Raw genomic sequence first — 21,664 nt, forward strand, 5'->3', positions numbered from 1 at the left:
TGGATGAAACAGGCGTTCAACAAATAAATGACAAATATATAACTGAAGGTTGCATTAAGATCTATATAAGAAAATGATTAGCTAGATCAGAAATAATTCCTCCATTCAACAAAATATAGCCACTAGGATTTGACTTCATTCCCAAAAAAGTTATTCAGAAGTTGACGATTCAGATCCACAAGTCACCAATACCTCTATAGGGTAGAAAGACGTCCACCCAGTTGGTAGGGTACATGATTTGAGTTTTCCTTTTTTCTTTTTAAGGCTAAAAGTAAATTTTAATGGTCAATTTAAGGTTAGTTATCTGTTTTTTTAAACTGCTGATTCAAACTCTACATATTTTTCGCCTGATCTAAATTGACTTTTGTGAATTTAAACATGCTCTAATTCAAAAAAGTTAATCAGAGGTAACAATTATGGATAAAGCCTGATATTTTATTTACAGATCAAAGCCACAGCACAATAATTCAACAAATACAAAAGTAATTGTATCTCCAGAAGGAAGCTTGGCAATAAATTATACTTTTTCAAAGTATGGAATGATCATTTAATCCTTTTAAAATTATTTAAATTTTTTTTTTACTTTTTAAGATTATTGGGAAATTGCTAATCTTCTCTGTATCATCCCAATTTGAGCATGTGTGCTGCGGAAGTGAGCACTGGAATGATCATTTCCATGAGAGTATATGGTGTGCCTTTACAGCTGATAGACAGTAACGACCAGGACTCTCAGGTACCAGCTTCAGAAATGGGGCCTCACCGGACCTCTGATCCTGGTGTGCCTTCCCTGAGCATGGGCCCCCCACCTAAGGAGTGATTGATATTCAGAATTTTGCATTAATCTTTTATCCTCAAGCTTTTTCTTTTGAACTTAAAAAAAAAAAAAAAAACCCAGTTACGGCCGGGCGTTGTGGCTCACGCCTGTAATCCCAGCACCTTGGGAGGCCGAGGCAGGTGGGATCACGAGGTCAGGAGATTGAGACCATCCTGGTTAACACGGTGAAACCCCATCTCTACTAAAAATTCGAAAAACAAAATTAGCCGGGCATAGATGGTGCATGCCTGTAGTCCCAGCTACTCGGGAGGCTGAGGCAGGAGAATGGCGTAAAACTGGGGAGGTGGAGCTTACAGTGAGCCAAGAACGTGCCACTGCACTCCAGCCTGGGAGACAGAGAGAGACTCCGTCTCAAAAAAAAAAAAAAAAACCCAGTTATTAAAATGTCATATGCTGGGAGCTCCCATTGTTGTTAACCTGCATCAGCAGTGTTTCAGAATGTTGGTGCCCGCGAGCTGCCTGGGTTGGAAGAACATTGTTCATGAGGCGTGTGCCTTTGGGCATGTCTTCTCTGTGCCTTCATTTCCTCCTGTATAAGACAGGGAAACAGTGATGCTCTCTTCACGGGTGGTTATAGGCATTAAGTGAATTTAATGGCACAGCACCTAGGATTGTGCCTGACATACACATAATAAGCTCTAAGCTTCAGTTACTCCTTTGTCATCTTGTCATTTTGTTGCCATTGTCATTTTCTTTCTTTTTTTTTTTTTTTTTTTTTTTTTTTGAGACAGGGCCTCACACAATTCCCAGGCTGGAGTACAGGGGCGCCATCACAGCTCACTGCAGCCTCGAACTCCTGGACTCAAGCAGTCCTCCGCCTTTGGGAGTACAGGCGTGCACCACTATGCCTGGCTAATTTTTAATTTTTAGTAGAGACAGGGTATCACTGTGTTGCCCAGGCTGGTCTCAAACTCCTGGATCCAAGCTGTCTTCCCACCTTGCCTCAGCCTCCCAGAATGCTGGGATTACAGGCGTGAGCCACCATACGCAGCCACCATTGTCATTTTCTGAATATTAAATTGACAAATGTTCTTTGTGTGTTGTTTTAAACATGCTTTTCCTCAGCCTAAAACTTCCATGTCAAGTATTACAACAAACAGATAAACATAACACAAGACTTTATAATTGAATATGTATGTAACCTTGGAGGTAGAAATGCCTTCCTCAGCAAGAGAAAACTGAGAAGCCACAGAGGAAAAGATGGGTTTAATAAAAAGTAGAGCTCCTGCATGGCATAAATAAAGACAAAACACACACCGAGAGGACTGGTTGGCAGCCTGCAGGGTACCTGTGGCTGCTCCTTACTAACCACTGTGTGTTTATCTTTTTCAGTTTACTGAGAGAACATTCAATTGATGGCACTGGCTGGGCTCCCACAAGAACATTAAAGGTAGAGTCTGTGCCTTGATCTTGATCATAAGTTGTCCCTGTGGTCCTCTCCCTGCAGTAGCCAGCCTCCTGAGAAAGCAGCACATGTCCTTGCCTGTCACATCCACACCAGTGGCCGGACACACCCTGCCTCCTCTTCTCCCTGCTGCCTAGGCTACTTAGCCAGTCACTGACCTCAGTCAGTTTGGGCCAGATGAGCATCCTTGTTGGCTTTGCCAGGCACCATTCTAGAACCAGAGATAGGAGCCCAAACTGCAGGCTTCACAGCCAAACCACCCGCCACATAGGAAACCTCATGGCCACCATTCATTCAACAGGGATGTCTTGAGCTCTTCTGGCCACTAGGTGTTGGAGAAGGAGCAGCAAATTGATGTGTAAACCACTCCCTATGGCCAGAGAAGACTGTCAGGTGTTGGGTACCTAACATCAGGCAGGTACCCTAGGGGAAGAGCACAGGAAGGGGCTTTTGGCCCTGGCCCTGCATCAGGGAGCACTGCAGACTGCATGCAGTCCTGACCCAGCTCCTCTGAGCTGTAGTCTCTGCCACCATGGGCAGCCCACCCAGCCTTTTTTTAGCCTCTCCCCACGCTCTAGAAATGTCCTGCCCTCTCAGAACTTTCCCTCTGCAGGTCGTGCCTCTACCTGGAAGGTGGCCCTCTCCTCCAGCCCTCTCCCTGGCAGACTCCTGCTCCCCTGGGGCTCAGATGGCTGTCATTGCCTCTGGAGCCTCTCCTCCCAGGGTGGGTGCTCTGGGGAACACGTCTCGTGAACAGTGCTGGCCTGCTGACCTGCCCATCTGTACATCCCCCTTCCTCAGGCTGAGGGCTCACCTTCATGCACACTCCAACCCTAGGCCTGGCTCACGTCGGAAGGTCAGGGATGGGTGGGTGGATGGATTGATGGACTAGAGAAAACAGAGAAGGGCAAATAAAATTACCAACTAGCAAAAAGTAGGGGAGGAGCATGAGAACAGGCCTAAAAAGGATGAAACTCTTGAGTTGATGAAGAGGAAAATGGAGAATGAATTTGTGATTCACAGATGGCAGGTCAGTACAGATAGAACAACTCTGGCTTTCAGTTTTATTTAATGAAAATCTCTGATCCTTGAATTGTGAATCTTCTATGATTCTTTAAATAACTAATGCAAAATCATTAAGAAAACTTAATAGGATGAGGGGTAATTAACTTATCTACAACCACAAGAGGCAGTAGATGTAAAAACAACAGACTTTATTTTGAAGGTGACTTTTTAGAAGTCAGAACCATATTTGGTGGTAACAAGTAAGAGGTGATTTAAGGTGGAGCCCCTGTGCAGACACTGGCCTGCGGGCCCTGTCGTGCAGGAGTGGGCTTGTCAGGTCTGACTGGGAGGGTGGCTGATGCTGTCTTTGATTTTATATTCACTACCTGAGACTGCTCATCTCTTTGAATTTTCCAGAGTTTGTTGTTACACTTGAAGAGAAGTTATTTTAATTTTCTATCTTGAGAAAAACAAACCATGCTAAAGACAGGTTTTGATACAGTACAAAGCATATTTCTTGATCATGGGTTTAAAAGACTAGGTGCACTTTGGCTTAAAACTTGTTTTCTGTTTTCTTTTTTATTTCAGGATGTCGTTTGGGGATTAAACTCTTTGTTTACTGTAAGTACAGTGATCAAAATCCCAAGTTATTCTCAGTTTCCTTGTTGCTGGTTTTAGACATTGCGTTAAGGTTAACACAAAACCATGTTAAAAAATGAAACATGGACTGGGCACAGTGGCTCACGCCTATAATCCTAGCACTTTGGGCGGATCCCCACTTGAGTCCAGGAGGCCCAAACCCCATCTCTACAAAAAATAGAAAAATTAGTTGGGCATAGTGGCACACGTCTGTAGTCCCAGCTGCTTGGAAGGCTGAGTTGGGAGAATTGCTTGAGCCCAGGAGGCAGAGGTTGCAGTGAGCTGAGATTGCACCACTGTACTCCAGCCTGGGTGACAGAGACTCTGCCTCAAAAAACAGATACACACAAAACCCCCCCAAAAAACATGCTGGCTGGGCATGGTGGCTCACACCTGTAATCCTAGCACATTGGGAGACTGAGGCAGGTGGATCACTTGAGCCCATGAATTCAAGACCAGCCTGGGCAACATAGCAAGACCTGTCTCTAAAAAAAAATAATAAATTAAAAAATAGCCCACCATGCAAATAGTTACATAGTTACCCCTTTTTTCTGTTGCTCTTTTATGAGTCAGAAGTAGAACAGTGAGGTGGGGAATGAGGGGACTTTGGAGTGACATGTGGGGAGGTTGTCTGGGGCAGGGGCCACAGCAGTCTCACTTCTGCCCTGCTGAGGTGGCTGACCCTGGTTTCTAGGGGATGAGGCTGGTTCCACTTGCCTTAGCCCCTTCCAGCAGGGTGGCTGTTACCCTGGGTTCACTTGGCCCAGTCCACGTCTGTGCCTGTGGCTACACTAGCCAGCCCAGGGAGTGGCCCTGTCACCTCCCAAGTGTCCTGGTTGGGGTGGATGATTTTGTGGTTACCCAGCCTTGAGGGCTTTTCACGAGTCCAGAACCTCAGAGTTGTTGTCTTTTTGTCAGTGATGAGCTGCTGAAGTTTGCTGTTCTCAGGAAATAGCATTTCTCAGACAATGGCCTTAGGGCAGGAAGGGGCTAAATGGACTCAGCCAAAAGCTGTTGGTTGGATTTGTTTATACAATATTATACGTTCCTTTGAATTTTTACTTTTCGATTCATAAAGGCGCTTTTAAAGAAATAAGCTTCAGAGATCTGTTTGTGAAAAAATAGTTTTTGCTACTTTTATAAAACCTAAGGTGCCTCTATGATCTTGGATAGTCCACCCAGGCCAGCGGGCTGTTTTACGAGCATCCTCCTGGCCGAGTGTCATGTGGGTCACTGGCTGTTGCCTACAGCAGAGGCACCTGCAGGACTCAGTTAAACTAGGGACGGGTCTGTTCTTACTTGTCCTGTCATCTGAGGGCACAGTGTTCTTATCTTCAGCAAAAGCAGAGCCTAAACTGAGCAAAAGCAGCAAAAGCAGAGCAAACTAAACTGAGTCCCTGCCCACCTTTTGTCTTTCTGTCAGATGTTAGCTGGTGAATGTCTATCACACAAGCAGAGAAACCAAGTACTTCCAGTGATTTCAGGATCTCCCTGAATCTCCATGGGAGGTCATACCTGATGGAGACCTGGGCTTGACAGTTTCTGCTGGTCTCAGCCACTTTGTTCTGCTTCTGTCTTTGGCTTTTTTATTGAAGTGAATGAAGTTTTATTTCTGGAGCCTAATTTGAAATCTGTCTGGCAGTTGTGCTCCATTGTAATATTGAGCGTTGGCATCTCCAGATTTGATTGAGAGAGCCAAAGGTGTGAACTCAGGCCCTTCTAGGGGCCCATATGCCGTCATTATCATCAGCCACCATGATGATTTTTTTCTAGAGCCCACCATGTCTGTCCCAGGTTACTTGGCTCTGAATAGGTTTTGACTGGTGACTTGCTGCAGGGGAATTAATGGGAGGAAAGAAACACTGGCTCCTTGGAATTAAAAAAAAAATTGTTGGCTGGGCGCAGTGACTCACGCCTGTAATCCTAGCACTTTAGGAGGCGCTGAGACCAGCAGATCACCTGAGGTCAGAAATTGGAGACCAGCCTGGACAATATGGTGAAACCTCATCTCTACTAAAAAAAAAAAAAAAAAAAAAAAAAATTAGCCAGGCGTGGTGTCGGGCGCCTGTAATCCCAGCTACTTGGTGGGCTGAGGCAGGAGAATCGCTTGAATCCAGGAGGTGGAGGTTGCAGTGAGCTGAGATCACGCCATTGCACTCCAGCCTGGGCAACAAGAGCGAAATTCCGTCTCAAAAAAAAAAATTTTTTTTTTTTTAAAGAAATCTGCTGCAGCCACACTAGCTCCCCATCTCTCAGTGCTCTAAGTAAATTCTAAAAGAGCCAATCAAACTTGCTAATTAAGTCTGTAATGGTTATTCTGATCAACTCATTTATCTTAGGTCTAACATACAGTAAAGAAGATAAGAAATTCTGTGTGTCTGATAACAGTCTTTATCTAATACGTACTTTACATTTTTGCCTTTTTCTAGGACTTGGAATCTAATTTTCCAACTGTGAATGGCTATAGAGATTTACAGTTTTTCTTTGCTATTTTGTAACATTTTAATGGTCACAGCCATATTAATCTCCAGGAACATAGTCCCCAAAGTTAACATCATTCCTGAAGAGAAATATGGTTGTCTTGACAATGATCCATCCTACAGCCTGCGTTGGAAAGCCATGACTCATCATAAGGACAAATTGAGGCCCCCTGATTTTTTCTTTTTTTTTTTTCGTTTTTGAGCCCGAGTCTTGCTCTGTCACCCAGGCTGGAGTGCAGTGGCGCCATCTTGGCTAACTGCAACCTCCGCCTCTGGGTTCAAGCGATTTTCCTGCCTCAGCCTCCCGAGTAGCTGGGATTATAGGCATGCGCCACCATGCCTGGCTAATTTTCGTATTTTTGGTAGAGACGGGGTTTCACCGTGTTGGCCAAGCTGGTCTCGAACTTCTGACCTCTGGTGATCTGCCCGTCTCAGTCTCCCAAAGTGCTGGGATTACAGGCGTGAGCCACCGCGCCCAGCCAGGCAAGCCCCCTGATTCTCAACAAGAGGGGTTAGCAGTGTGAAGATAAGATGCGGCTTTGGTCCAAAGTCCAGAGTGCTTCTTGGGGCTGAGGGGCGTAGCCATTGCAGTGCTTTTCTAGGGGAGAATGGGTCTGGCTCCCTCTCCTGAGTTGGGGGACATGAGCCTAGCAACACTGCTGTGCAGTTTGCTCGGGTTCTAGACATCGTCCCTATTGGCTGTGCATGGGAGGCTTGGTGAAGCAGAGAAAGGAAAGTCCAGGAAAGGGGCTCAAAAAGTCAAAACTGTTAATCACAAAACAAAAGAAAAAGTTAATTTTTATGGAAAAGAAGGGGATTTTTATTTGGAAATGCTTAATAATAGTGGTTTTCACTCTCTAGTTATCACAAATAGCATTAGAAATGAATGCGATTGCAATTTACTCCATCTTCACCAAACTTTGTAGAACTGCATGTCAACATATCTCTGACTTCTTTCAGTCAGTTGTCAGTCACCATTTTGAAAAAAATACCCACATGTTCGATACTTTGATATCACAAGCACTTGAGTTCTTAGTGGGATTCTCAGCTCTCCAGTTTGGTCTACCATTTGCTAATTAGACTTCTCTTACTGTGCCATAAAATGAAGACTTTAACAGCAGAAAAGCAATTCTTCCAATGTTTACTTTAAGTTTCTCTCTTTTTAAGGATCTTTTGAATTTTGATGATCCACTGAATATTGAAGCTGCAGAACATCATTTGCGGGACAAGGTGAGCCAGTAACAGGCTTATTCTAGGTTGATGTACTTGTCACGAAGACGATTACTACTGTCTCTTGACTGGATAAATGAGAAATTTATCCACCAAGAGAGTGGTGGGATTCAAGGCTGGAATTCAAAGCAATTTGCAAACAATATGGTATAGTAAATGTGTGTAACCTGAGGAAAATGCTTTACCCAAGGTTAGAGAGAATTGGTGTGTGTTTGTTTTTTTGTTTTTTGTTTTGTTTTGTTGTGTTTTTTGAGACAAGATTTCACTCTGTCACCCAGGCTGGAATGCAGTGTTGCAGTAGTGGCTCACTGCAGCCTCCACCTTCTGGGCTCAAGTGATCCTCCCTCTTCAGCCTCCCGAGTAGCTGGGACTACAGGTGCATGACACCACATTCAGCTAATTTTTTTACTTTTATTTTTTGTAGAGATGGGGTCTTGCTTTGTTGCCCAGGCTGGTCTTGAACAGTTGGCCTCAAGCAATCCTCCTGCCTTGCCCTCCCAAAGTGCTAGGATTACCGGCATGAGCCACGGCACCCAGCCGAGAAGTGATTTTTATTTGATGTGATTTCCTAGTGGAATTTAGTATGAGTAATTTAAAACAGGTATAGCACTAGCATGGTGGCGTTGTGATTACACCTGTAATCCCAGCCTTTGGGAGACCACGGTGGGCAGATTGCTTGAGCTCAGGAGTTTGAGACCAGCCTGGGCAACATGGCAAAACTCTGTCTTTACAAAAATTAGCCAGGCATGGTGGCACACGCCTGTGGTCCCAGCTACTCAGGAGGCTAAGGTGGGAGGATTGCTTGTGCCTGGGAAGTTGAGTGAGCCAAGACTGTGCCACTGCACTCCAGCCTGTGTGACAGAGTGAGACCCTATCTTTAAATACATTAATAAATAAATAGTAGGAACAGAGAAGGAGAAGGGACGGTGTCACACCCACTAGCACCCTCCTGACCCCCAGCGGCCCACCTTACCCTTCCACACCTTTTGCTGAGCTCATACACATTCATACACACTTGACTTTGATTTTTACCCAAAAATAATGAGATCCTATTCATTACTGTTTTTAATTTTTATTTATTTTTTTAATTTTTAGGGCAGCACCCTGAGCTTGTAAAGGTTCAGAGAGCTCACCCTATTCATTATTTTTAATCTTCAATTCCACTTCTAAAAAGTTTTTTCCTCTAATGCAGTGCATAAATGATCAGTCATTCATTTCAGGAGCCACACTGAGGTCTTCCAGTAAGACACCTGTTTAAGGAAGACCGTTTACCTAGAAACAATATATTAAAACTCACTGGGAAGAAAAAAGTATAACAAAACCCAAGCTGAAAGAATTATAGTTGCTGAATGTCACCTTCCACTGTGTTTGAGTAGCAAGACAGCAGTGGTTTTAACTGTCTGATAAAAGAAAGCATACAAGCCTTGAGGAGGGGAAGTGCTGTCAGGAAAGGGGGTCTGAAATGACTTTACCATTGGCCCAGTGCAAAGCACATGAAGCAGGAGCCTGCAGAGGCAGGCCATGTGTGGCTGGCGTCGAGGTAGCTCAGCTTAGGCCAGGGGCTCTGGCTGGATTTGGTGGTAGAACCTCACATTCCGTTTTCTGAACCAGATTCCCTATGGCAGCCTTGCCATTGTGGCAGTCGGTCAGCCACCACTGTTCACTTGGCTGAAGTTGCTTTTTTTTTTTTTGAAACAAAGTCTGTTACCCAGGCTGGAGTGCAGTGGTGCAGTCTTGGCTCACTGCAACCTCTATCTCCCGGGTTCAGGCAATTCTTGTGCCTCAGCCTCCCGAGTAGCTGGGACTGTGGGCGTGTGCCACCATACTGGGCTAATTTTTGTATTCTTAGTAGTAGAGAGGGGGTTTTACCATGTTGCCCATGCTGGTCTCAAACTCCTGGCCTCAAGCGACCCACCTGCCTTAGCCTCCCAAAGTGATTACTGCACCCGACCTGATGTAGCTTTGAACACAGTTCTAAAACCCCTCTAGCTAGTTCTAGACATCGTGCTGAATGTTCAGCGCCTTGGCTTCTGTTAATGTTAGTTAGACCTACTATGTGCCACGACCAAGTAGGGCATTTGAAATGTGCCCTGCCAAGTCCTCGCTACAGTCTTGAGCCCAGGAGGTGCTGCCTGACCACGGCCCCAAAGAGTGGGCAGGAGCACCTCCAACAGGGAGACAAGAGAAGTGCCACCCAGCATGCATCCTGCTCAGACTCACGAAACAAGTGGCAAGCACAGTGGGCACGGGGAGTGGCGCAGTGCAACCAGGCGGGCAGAGCAGGCCATCTTCTGAGGCTGGTGTGCTGCCGAGGATGCGAGCTCTGTCCTGAGGGCTGGAACAGCAGGGGTCCTCAAGAGAAGTAGCGGGGGTGTGAGGCAGCCCTGTGCTCACAGCTCCCCATGGGGGCAGTCAGTCCCTGACCCCTGCCATCCGTCGGTGGTCCTGATGGGCTTGTGTTGTCTGGTAAAGCCTTGGGCTTGGTACTGCGCTGACAAGCCCTGGGCAAATGTGCCCCTTGGCCAACCCCTTGCAGGCATTCATGGCGGCACTCCTGTCTGCTGTTGCTGGCGAGGACTAGCCCTTGTGGACCAAGCCTTATCAGATAGAAAGTGATGGCAATAGGGGCACTCCCACAGCTCCAGGTGGAGAGATGTCTTCCATTTTACCTTTCTTTGTATGAAATAAGATTTCATATTCCTGATTTGTATAAAATAGGACTTTGCAACTGGTACACTTTTAGCCCCAGTAAAATGGACCTAAAATCTTCAAACAGTGATGCCTCCACATGAAGCCTAAGCAGTGCCGCCCCATCCCCGTCTCCGTGCGGAGTCATAGTCACAGCTGGTGAGCGCCGCGTCCTTATGTCCACTCGTTCATCACTTATTTGGCTGGTGACCACTTAGGTGCCAAGGGAGGTGCAAAGTGCTTGGGATGACTGTGGGAATGACAGTCCTTGTCCCTGTGGCGCACACATTCCGGCAGGAGGAGGTAGAGCATAGGTGAACAAACACAGCCAGATGCCGTAGCTCATGCCTCTAATCCCAGCACTTTGAGAAACTGAGGTGGGCAGATCACCTGAGGTCAGGAGTTCGAGACCAGCCTGGCCAACATGGTAAAACCCCGTCTCTAGTAAAAATAAAAAAATTAGCTGGGCATGGTGGCAGGCACTTGTAATTCCAGCTACTTGGGAGGCTGAGTCAGGAGAATCGCTTGAACCCAGGAGGTGGAGGTTGCAGTGAACTGAGATCACGCCATTGCACTCCTGCCTGGGCAGCAAGAGCGAAACTCTGTCTCAAAAAAATAATAATATGAAAATTAAAATTAAAAAAAAAATAGGTGAACAAACACAGCATGTGAGGTGGAGAGGGGGCCACAGAGGGCTGGGTGGTGAGAGAGGAGCGCTCCAGAAAACCTTGGCTGCCAATGCAAAGGCCCTGAGGCAAACGTGCTGTGGAGCTCAGGGCAGAGAAAAGAGGCCATTATGACTGGTGCACGTCAGAGGAATGGAATAGGAGGAGCCAGGCACGCTTCCATGCACCTGACACAGAGTGCACTTGTTTCTCACGACAGCCCCTTGGGGCAGATACCATTATGATCCCTGTTTTGCTGCTGACGACACAGCTGCCAAGAAGCTGAGATTTGCCATGATTAAGTAGCCCGTTGGAGGCAGAGCCCAGGACTTGGACCCACCTCCATCTGGCTCCAGAGTCTGTGGTTTTCACTTGGGCCCTGTGCTTTGTGTCCCTTGCAGTAGGAGAGGAGGAGGGAGGCAGCAGAGGCTGGAGCATGGGGCCTGCTGGAGCATGGGGCCTCCTGCAGGCATGGACACCGGGCTCTATGTTGGCTGAGGTGAACAGGGCGACTAAGAGTACATGGCGTCTTTTGTCCTCCAGAACATGGAGAGGCAGGGGCATTTATGGGGTCTTCATTTTACATCCTGTAAGCTTTTGCAGGGTCCTTGTGAGCTGCCAGTATTGTCTGGCTCTGGGGACTGTGGAAATGGCCTTGAGAAGGTTTTGTAAAAGGGCAGGCAGGGTTTCTGCACAGCCCCTCTTTGTTGCGGGGTAAAGGCCCATGTGGGAGGCTCCAAACGCCATCCTGTAGACAAATAGGGCAGTTAGCAGGGCAGAGGCACCTGGGTAGACTCAGAGCACTCCACTTTCTCACCCTGAGACCAGAGCAAGTCATGGGGCCATATCCATAGCTTCAAATTGGGAACTTGCCCGCCCCGGAAAGGGTTGCCATGCTAACTAAAGGGTGTGGCAGGAGGGCAGGCACCTGGTGCCCAGCTGGCCAGGACCATGCTCCAGGCAGGGTCTCCCCTGCAAGAGGGCATTGCGGCAGCAGTGAGGTATACATCGAGTGCCAGGGTATGCCCTGCACATTGCCAGGTGTCGAGATTATGCAGTGGAATCAGCAAACAGGTTAGACTGAGGCTTAGACAGGAGGGCTGAGGTTTAGCTAAGGAAATGGAACTCATGCCCACTAAGAACTGTGGTAACTGTGCTGTGTTCCCTGTGCAGTGGGGGCTGCATGGCATTGATGGGACTGAAGCAGTGTGATCCTGCAGGGACATCAGAGACCCAGCAGCTGTGTTGTAGGAGTGAGAGGGTTAAGAGCTCCAAGTCACTCTTATGGCTTATACAGTCCCATGGGATTTTACTCCTAACCTTGGAGAGACCAGATCCAGGGACAAACCTGACAGTGGCCCAGATCTGAGAAGATTGTTCCACCCATACTGGCCTGGGGTGATTCCTAGGTCCATACCGCCTTTGGTCACTGTCCACCTTCATTTCAATGCATGAGGGTGGAGCTCTGTGGCACACCCAGCTCTCTTCTGGGCAGGGTAGTAATCCTGCCCAGAAGAGACGGGGGGCTGTACATGGGCTGTGAAGAGCAGGCACATTTTAAATAGGTAGCAGCATCCAGGGAAATCATTCTAGGAAGACAAATCCAGAAACAAGGGTCTTCCTGAGAGGAGCAGCTGTGGCTCACATCCACTGTGGCCAAAGGAGTCTTGGCTTTGTGACCTCGACCACACTTTTCTGGGCTCCACCTTCCCCATCTGGAAAATGAGAAGGGATAGGTGCCCCCTTAGGGTCCCTCCCACTCAGGCCTTCCACGTGCTCCCCCCTCAACATACCCAGCACTGTGTCTTGCGTGCAGTAGGCACCCAGGTCGGGGCAAAATGGCACTCAGACTCTGCAAGGTCCCGGTCCTTCTGCCACCTTGGCGACCACAGGGGACCTTGGTGCCGGTGGATCTGACTTGTCCCTGAAGCGCTGCTTCACTCACTCACTCACTCCTCCTGTTCTTCTTTCTGTCCCCAATGCTGTTACTCCACAGGAGGACTTCCGGAATAAAGTGGATGACTACATCAAACGTTATGCCAGATGATAAAAGGGGACGATTGCGGGCCCATGGACTGTGTTACAGTTTGTCTCTAACATGAAACAGCAAGAGGTAGCCCCCTCTCCCGTCCTCATGCTCCCTCTCAGTCCCCTGGATTGCCCCAGTCCTGTGACCATGTTGCCCTGAAGAAGACCATCTTCATGACTGCTCATTGTAGATGGAGAATTCAACATAAATACAGCAAGAAAATGTGTTTGGGCTTCTGAAGAGTTGTCTGCTTACCTTAACATGTTTACTTTTTTGAACTTGTACTGTATAGGCTGTTGGTGAAATTCTTAAGAAGTTGTAATGAACTCAAAATTGAGGCCAGGCTTGCTTTCCCTTTTCCCAAACAAAATTGGTTTTCTGCACAAGCGATGCTAATGATGTGTTCAGTGTAACTCGCAGATTGGCAATAAGATACCCGCTACAAACTGTGATTGGATGCAAAATCTCTTAGCTTCTTTCACGAATGTTGGCCCTGCCTAGATGTTGTGAAGCCTCCCAGAATGCATAGAGTCATTCACTGCAGATCTCTTATTGAAATGCGTATTTTATTTAATGTAAGTATATTTTGGAACAGATTTGTAATTTGTACAATTCAATGCTTTAATTATTTTTTCTATTCTCATTTAGTTTGTATTTTCATTGTATAGAGCAGACAGAAAGATGTTGGGTCAAGCAACTATTGAAGAGAAATACAAAGAAAATATGAAAGGCACATTATTCATTTTGTCCAAATGCAATGAGAATCTCACTCTTAAAAATCAGCTCTTGCTTTCAGGTCCAGATGTGGTGAGGACATTTTGGAGCCCTTTGAAGCTAGATTTGGATGATCAAAACAAAAAGGCAGGGAGCCCATTCTCACATGCTGCCCAGAGGAAACTGGCTGGAGCCTGGACCAGCTGGGGTTGATGCTTCTGCAGTGGTCATGTGATTGTGACCTGGTAGCTGCTTATCAGAGCGCCAGACCCTGCTGTCCTGGGAGACAGGAGCGATGCCTCAGGAATCAGCCCAATGTCTGATGTCACTGAGACTGTACCTGTGGCCTTCTTCTGAGTTTGCTATGGCTCCAGGCCCTGCCGGTGGGGTGAGCCTCCTAGGCCTTGGAGGACCAGGAGTCAACAGTGGCATACGCCATCCTCGGCCAGGTTAATGTACTGCAGAGGAAGAGCCCTGAAGAGAGGCAAGTGGATTTACTCCAGCATGTAGACATTTGAACCAGTGAAATCAAACACAAAATAAATGTCTGTCTAGTTTCATTTGCTGCCTGCCTAACACTCTCAAATTTAACTGCCAGCTTCCTTAGACCTCTGGATTCCCCCGTCTGCCATCTACTGAGTTTAGTTTGTTTTTCTTAATTTATAGAATCTCTGATTGTGAGATCAGTCTGTCACAGAGACCCAGCAGGTGAGGAATGTAGGCCTTGCTTCCTCTTTGCACCCATTAGACTTGAGGGTGGCCCCTGGCTAACAGGCCACACAGAGCAGGAAGGGTGAGATTGGATAAAGAGAATGATGGCATCTCAGGAGCTCAGGGCTTGTCCAGGAGACACATTAGTGCCCACCTCTCAGGGCCTAGGAGAAGGAGGTACTGCAGCTTTCACACTTTTCCTCTTCCTAGTGTCAGAGGAACTTGCCAGCTGAGCACTAGGCTTCCTCTCTAGGCAGGGCAGGAGGCCAGCAGCTAATTCCTGCCGCCTGTGACCCAGGAAATGAGGTTCTCTGCTTGGTGCCAGTCCCAGGCCCAAGTCAGGGCACATGCCATAGTAGTTGTTCGGGCTCCCTGGAGTTCCCCAGCTGGTGGTTTGCAGGTGTTGATGCAGGACTTTCCAGAAGAGCGCTTCTGTGGGAGAATTCACGCCTGCTGTCCAGTGGAAACATTTATGCAGTGTACATGAAAGACAGTGTGCCCTCTGGACCGCACTGAAAGTGGTAATATCAGTTATTCTGACATCAAAGTATCTGCACAGTAGAAAAACACTTTGCTCATTATCAGGGATTAAGCAATTCTTTCAAAATGTCCAGATAACTGAATCATCCCATTCTGTCTAGGGGAAGTCCCCCAGAGATATTTTGCACACACACCCCCGTCTTAGGAGCACATTCAGATGCAGCCCATCACAGTAAGCAGCAGCTGTTGTCCTGGGTGCTTGGCCAGTGGGGCCCTTGGGATCTGTTGGGTGACTGTGGGACCCAGTTTCCTTCCAGACTTTTTGACTTCTTGGCATTCCCCTCCCTCTTTCACAGGCCAAAGTCACATTTCTGGCTCCAGTGCATGTGCCCCCAACCAACCAGGTACTAGTTGGTGGTTTCTGATCTGTCAGGGAATGGGAATCCCTAGACTCGGCCAAAAGGCCAGTCCTGGAAATAGTGAGAGTGAGCAGGCCCTTGGGGAAGTGAAGCTCTTGGGAAGCTCTGACATCCAATTGGACATCCAGAACCTTTGCTTCCTGAATCCTGGTTCTTGGCTGGACTCCAGAGGGTCCTTATGACTATTGCTTAGAATTTGATGCATAAGCTGTATGTTTTTCAACCACTCCTAGAAGGAAACACTTCCAGGGTAGGCCTCTCAGAAGAAGGCTCACATCTTACCTCTGATCTTCCCCTAAATAACCACCAGCAGGTGACCATCCCTTTGCAGTCTTTCTACTAAGGAGCCAAGGCAAGAGTATTACTCAGATATTGAAAATGGATCTCAGCTGTGCCCCTCGCCTTTTCTCCCATGACTCGTCATCTGTGGTGTTTCCAACAGCTTTATTTGCAGAGCACAGACCACAGGGAGCCAGTGTCTTGGGTTAGGGTTGTCTTCACCTGCCCTCGTCTCCAAGCACGAGAGGCCTGAGAGGCTGCTCAGGAGCTAAAACATTGTGAATGTCCGTTTTTTAAAGGATCATGTACCTTAGTATTTGGCAGTTTACATGATTCAAAGCACCTGTGCATATTTTCCTCTGTCTCTAGTTACTTGCACACTTGTCTGGAAAGACCTTGTGGGGTGTAGAACACAACAGTGTTCATAGCTAGGCCAGTCTCAGCAGAGTCCTAGCCCATTCAGAGGCCGTCTGGTGATAGACCCAGCATGTTTTTTTCTTATGGCAGCAGAAAGATTGAATAGCCCTTCTGCTGGATTCTAGACCCCCAAAAAAGAAAAATAAAATCCCAGAGGGCAAACTCCCAGGCGGTGGTGATCACAAAAGTCTGTCACAGTCTTCAGTGAACAAACCCCACTTGCTGTTCCTGGGGTTGCTCTGCTGCCACTCCTCACCCCCACTTATTTAAAGAACCGCTGTAAAAAATCAGTTCCAGTTTCTTCTGTAAAACCCACGGCACTACTGGTGCATTCTGATTTACATTTGTTAAGTAGAACCTTCTTATTCCCTAAGAGATTTTCAAAATAAGTCACTTATTCGTGTTAACATCGCCCTTTTTGCCAATAATCAAATCAAGCAGACTGTGTTTTTTAAAGTAAGAATTCCAACAAGAAGATGTAAACCACCAATTCAGGATTGTTTTCACTTTCTTTTTTTTCTTTTTTTGAGATGGGGCCTCACTCTGTAACCCAGGCTGGAGCTAGAGTACAGTGGTGTGATCTCAGCTTTCTGCAACCTCCACCTCCTGGGCTCAAGCAATCCTCCCACCTCAGCCTCCCCAGTAGCTGGGACCACAGGCATGCACCACCATTCCTAGCTAATTTTTTGTATTTTTGGTAGAGATGGGGTTTTACCATGTTAGCCAGGCTGGTCCCAAACTCCAGAGCTCAAGCAGTCCGCCCGCCTTGGCCTCCCAAAGTGCTGGGATTACAGGTGTGAGCCACCGCACCTGGCCTTCACTTTTATCCGTATGTTTCGCTTTGGAAATTCAAGTTTGCTACACGTTCACTATTCTTCATAAAATAAGTCTAGTAAAATGTTGATATATAGTCTTAGTAAAATGTTTAACTTGTTCTTTGCCAAAGAATAATTTGAAAAATGAGAAAACCTGTCACTCCCCTCTTTCTTCCCTCCTATAGCCCTGCCTAAAATTAAACATATTGAACAGCTGAGAGGGGCTGGTTCAGAGGCGTCTATATCACCTATCTGCGTCACCTCTCTTACCCCAGGTTTCCATAGGTTACAGAAATTTATTTATTGAAAGAAATGTGGTTTGAAAAAATAAAGTTCTTCAAGAAACCCACTGATGGGAGCATTTGGGGACCCTGCATTGTTAAGAATATCTGTTTGTTCACACAGTTATATAAAGAACTGAACGATCACTTCAGAAAATTCATCTTAGGCCTTGCTGATTCTCATTGGCAAATTCACTGAGCCAGAGTTCTTCCAGTATATTCACTGCTTTTTTTTTTTTTTTTTTTTTTTTTTTTAGCTTATGTCAGGGCCAGATGGAAATGACAGTGCCTACTCCAAGAGTTCCCCATGCTGGGGAAGAGAACACCTGTGAACAGGGCCTCCATGCACAGCCGACTGGGGTAAATACTTGTCAGGGAGGCACAGTAACCAGGAGAGACTTACATAGTAGCCGTAGTGGCTTAGCACTTCCATTTTGTCTCTTCCTTGGGCCTCTGGTCCACAGTTCATGTGTGGGTGTTTCCCCTTCTCTGATAATCTAGGTGATACCCAGATGATGCTCTTGTGGCCTATAAGGCCTCCTCTGTCTGTATTTGTTGTATTTTTCAGTGTTGGGTTTTCATCACCTCAGTGTCCAACCTCATGACGTTCCTAGCAGCTCATCACTCGTATGTCATTCCTGATGCCTAATGTTGGAAGATTACTTTGTCTCAAACCAGTCATTGATATTACCAGATATCCCTTTCTAAAAATATGTATTCCAACCTCAGTGACCCTGTTCACCTGTGTCCTTTCCTCTCCTACCCATGGTGAGGTGGAGGAGCTGTAGCTGGGTGCAGCCCTGTGGGTCAGTAGCCTTGTTTCCTATTCCTAAGAGGTTTCTGCCTCAAGTTAGTCTGGAAAGAGAAAACCTGTCTCCCTGGGGAATGCTGTGGCAAGGAGCTCCAGATAGAGCAGGAGACACAGGTGGAGTCCAGTGACTCTGTGGATCCCACTCACATGGCTGCCATACCAATCACAGTGGCATGTGACAGAAACCATGGTCATTGTAGGAAGGGCAGTGGCATGTGACAGAAACCATGGTCATTGTAGGAAGGGCAGTGGCATGTGGAAGAGCTGGCCAGACATCCAGGTGAGACTAAAACCCGTGGGGATGTCCTCCTTACCCACATCCTCTCCACTTTACTCCCACAGAGGTTTCTGAAACACCTCTGACCATTCCAGCTCTTCCTCTTGCCTTCAGAATAAGCATTCCTGTGCCTGGCGTACAGAGCCCATTGTTACTGGGCCCCTGTCCACCCTGCCAGCCACTGCCCTGAAGACCCTGGCCTCAAAGTAGTGTTTACATGCTCTGAGATGAGGTCCGCTTTTCCAAGACACTCAGCCTCCCTCTTGGGACTCCTTCAAGAGTTAGTTCATATAGTGCCACTGCTATGAAGCTGTTGCTGCTCTTACAGGTAGACGAACACTTTCTGAGTATCCTCGTCTTTCCCAAGCTTCCAGAAGCACCAAGGGTGTCGACTGCACTTATTCACATATGTATTCCTGCCTCTCCCAGGAGTCAGCATCTGGAGTACAGGCCTTAGCCAGCTGCAGTAACTGAGTAGGTTACTACAATGTGATTTTTGGCTGTTGAGTAAATATGTAGTAGCTTAAGAGCACAGTACACCAGCTGCAAGCCTGCTTGTGGCAGTCAACCAGGAGCTGGGTGCACTTACTAGCCCAGGCAATAGCTGAGGATGGCGTCTGGCACCACCCAGGCAAGGTAACTGCCCTTCCATCAGCTGACAGATGTCAAGGCTGAGCAGAGTTTACTTTGCTTGAGTAAAGCCTGTGGGAAAATGCTGCAGAAAAGAAGAAGTAATATCCTGGAGATTCTAAGGGTAAACATGATTTTGGAAATGAAGTGTAGAATGAAAAAAATATTTTAGGGAAGAAAAATCCACATGTTTAGGAAAATGCAGTAAATTGCATGTTTGACTAAAAAAGCCCTAAGTAGGCAATAGGCCAAAGTGAAAAGGAAACAGAATGAAACTATAAAAGAACTAGATGAGGAAACTAAAATCATCATAATAAAGTGCACAGCAAAGGGCAGAATTGATGCTGAGAAAGTAGATCAATGATGTGGAGACAAATTTGAGGAATTCTCCCAGAATGCAGAAGAAAACAGACAAAAGCCATCGGAAGGAAGATAACAGAAAGGACAGAGGGGACTTGTGCTTGCAGCTTGAGTAACAAGGATTGGATCCACCCTCCTATATGAATATAAGCAAAAACCCAACAATATCTATGGCTTTTCAGGCTTTCAGACATGACGTCAGGCAGTTCATGACAGCGATTTAAATTAACAATCTCCTAACGTAATAGAAATGTCCAAGATACAAATGAAAATCACTCATCATACCAAGAGGCAGGAAAATTGCAACTTAAATGAGAAAATACAATAAACTGACACTAATCATGAGCTGAATCAGATGGAATTTTCTTATAAGTATTTTAAAGTACCCATCATAAAAATGTTTCAAAAGCTGATAATGAATTGTTCTGAGACAAATAAAAAAATAGAATATCTCTACAAGGATATAGAACTTACAGAAAACCAAGTGGAAATTATTGAACTAAAATGTGCAGTGACAGAAACTTTAAAAATTTACTGGATGAGCTCAATAGTAGAGTAGAAATAACAGAAGATACAATCAGCAAATCTGAGGACAGATCAATAGAATTTACTAAATCCGAAGAGAGAGAAACCAAAAAGGGGGAGTGCAGGAGGACAAAACCTCAATGGAACAATGACAAAAGATTCCATTTCCTACTGAGTTCCGAAAGGAGAGGAGAAAGGGAATAAGACTAAAAGAGTATTTGAAACAATAAATGTGAAAACTTTGCAAATGTTATGGAAAGACTGAAACAGAGATTGATGAAGCTAAGTGACCCCCACACAGGATAAACTCAAAGAAATTCATGCCAAGAGGCCAGGCGTGGTGGCTCACACCCGTAATCCCAGCACTTTGGGAGGCCGAGGCAGGCGGATCACCTGAGGTCAAGAGTTTGAGACCAGCCTGACCAACATGGAGAAACCCCGTCTGTACTAAAAATAAAAATTAGCTGGGTATGGTGCTGCATGCCTGTAATCCCAGCTACTCGGGAGGCGGAGGTTGTGGTGAGCAGAGATCGCGCCATCGCACTCCAGCCTGGGCAACGAGAGTGAAAGTCCATCTCAAAAAAAAAAGAAGAATCCATGCCAAGGCAAATAATAAGTTAACCATCTAAAAATTGAAAACAAAAAGTCCTAAAAGCAGCCAGAGGAAAATAGTGCATTACTTATAGGGGGACACCAGTTTGAAAGCAGTCAATTTCTCCTCAGAAATCATGGAGGCCAGAAGGAAGTGGCATGGTATTATAAGTGTTGAAAGGAAAATAACTGTCTACCATGAATTCTATATACAGCAAAACTTACTTTCAGGAATGAGTGAAATCAAAACATTCTTGGATGAAATAAAACAAGAAGAATTAGTTAATAGCAGATCTACCCATAAAGTTTAGCTAAAGGAAGTTCTTCAAACAAAAGAAGTGATAAAATAATCTTCATAAATCATATGTGTTGATTAAATTAAAAATCATGCTGTCTGATGCTCAACACAATGATATTTAAAAGTAGAGGAAATAGGGCAGGGTGTAGTGGCTCATGCCTGTGATCCCAACACTTTGGGAGGCCAAGGCAAGAGAATTGCTTGAGGCCAGGAGTTTGAGACCAGCATGGGCAACATAGCAAGACCCCATCTCTAAAAAATTAGCCCATCATGGGGCCAGGTGCGGTGGCTCACGCCTGTAATGCCAGCACTTTGGGAGGCCAAGGCAGGCGGATCACGAGGTCAGGAGATTGAGACCACCCTGGCCAACACGGTGAAACCCCGTCTCTACTAAAAATACAAAAAAATTAACCGGGTGTGGTGGCAGGCGCCTGTAGTCCCAGCTGCTCGGGAGGCTGAGGCAGGAGAATGGCGTGAACCCGGGAGGCGGAGCTTGCAGTGAGCCGAGATTGTGCCACTGCACTCCAGCCTGGGTGACAGAGCAAGACTCCGTCTCAAAAAAAAAAAAAATTAGCCCGTCATGGTGGTGTATGCCTGTAGTCATATCTACTCAGGAGGGTGAGGCAGGAAGATGACTTGAACTCAGGAGTTAGATGTTACAGTGAGCTATGACCGCAACTGCACTCCAGCCTGGCCAACAGCAAGACCCTCTCTCTTGGAAAAAAAAAAAACCAATAAAATTAAATGCAAGTAAGATTTCCTTATTTCATTAGAAGTGGTAAAATGTTGACACTAGTAGACTTAATAAGTCATATATGTATATTGTAATACCAGAGCCACTAAGGAAACTACAGAGACACACTAAGAGACAGTATGAATAGAAATGATATCAGTGAGATTGGCAAAGAACTTATTTTGTTTTTTTAAGACAGTCTTGCTCTGTCACCCAGGCTGGAGTGCAGTGGTGCAATCTCGGCTCACTGCAACCTCCGCTTTCCGGGTTCAAGAGATTCTCTTGCCTCGGCCTCCCGAGTAACTGGGATTACAGGCGTGCGCCACCACGCCTGGCTAATTTTTCTA

At 46.3% G+C, this 21,664-nt stretch overlaps 1 protein-coding gene and 1 non-coding gene across 5 annotated transcripts in view; one reads left to right on the forward strand and one right to left on the reverse strand.

Moving 5' to 3' along the window:
- Window positions 1-14,250, forward strand: part of UBE2F (ubiquitin conjugating enzyme E2 F (putative)) — a 75,158-nt gene extending 60,908 nt beyond the window's left edge. For 3 of the 4 annotated variants that reach the window (XM_063648180.1, XM_063648181.1, XM_054479417.2), the window contains 4 exons: window positions 2,168-2,225; window positions 3,834-3,866; window positions 7,532-7,594; window positions 12,944-14,250. In XM_063648180.1, coding sequence (XP_063504250.1) covers window positions 2,168-2,225; window positions 3,834-3,866; window positions 7,532-7,594; window positions 12,944-12,994 — 205 coding nt within the window. In that variant the 3' untranslated portion in view covers window positions 12,995-14,250. The remainder of the gene's footprint in view (window positions 1-2,167; window positions 2,226-3,833; window positions 3,867-7,531; window positions 7,595-12,943) is intronic. The other variant, XR_010122914.1, reaches the window with a different exon arrangement.
- LOC129032223 (U6 spliceosomal RNA) lies at window positions 559-660 on the reverse strand. Its single transcript, XR_008501244.1, has one exon. It is a non-coding gene; the product is annotated as a U6 spliceosomal RNA (small nuclear RNA).
- Window positions 14,251-21,664: the final 7,414 nt, after the last annotated feature.

The sequence above is a fragment of the Pongo pygmaeus genome, chromosome 11, assembly GCF_028885625.2.
Source record: "Pongo pygmaeus isolate AG05252 chromosome 11, NHGRI_mPonPyg2-v2.0_pri, whole genome shotgun sequence".
NCBI lineage: Eukaryota > Metazoa > Chordata > Mammalia > Primates > Hominidae > Pongo > Pongo pygmaeus.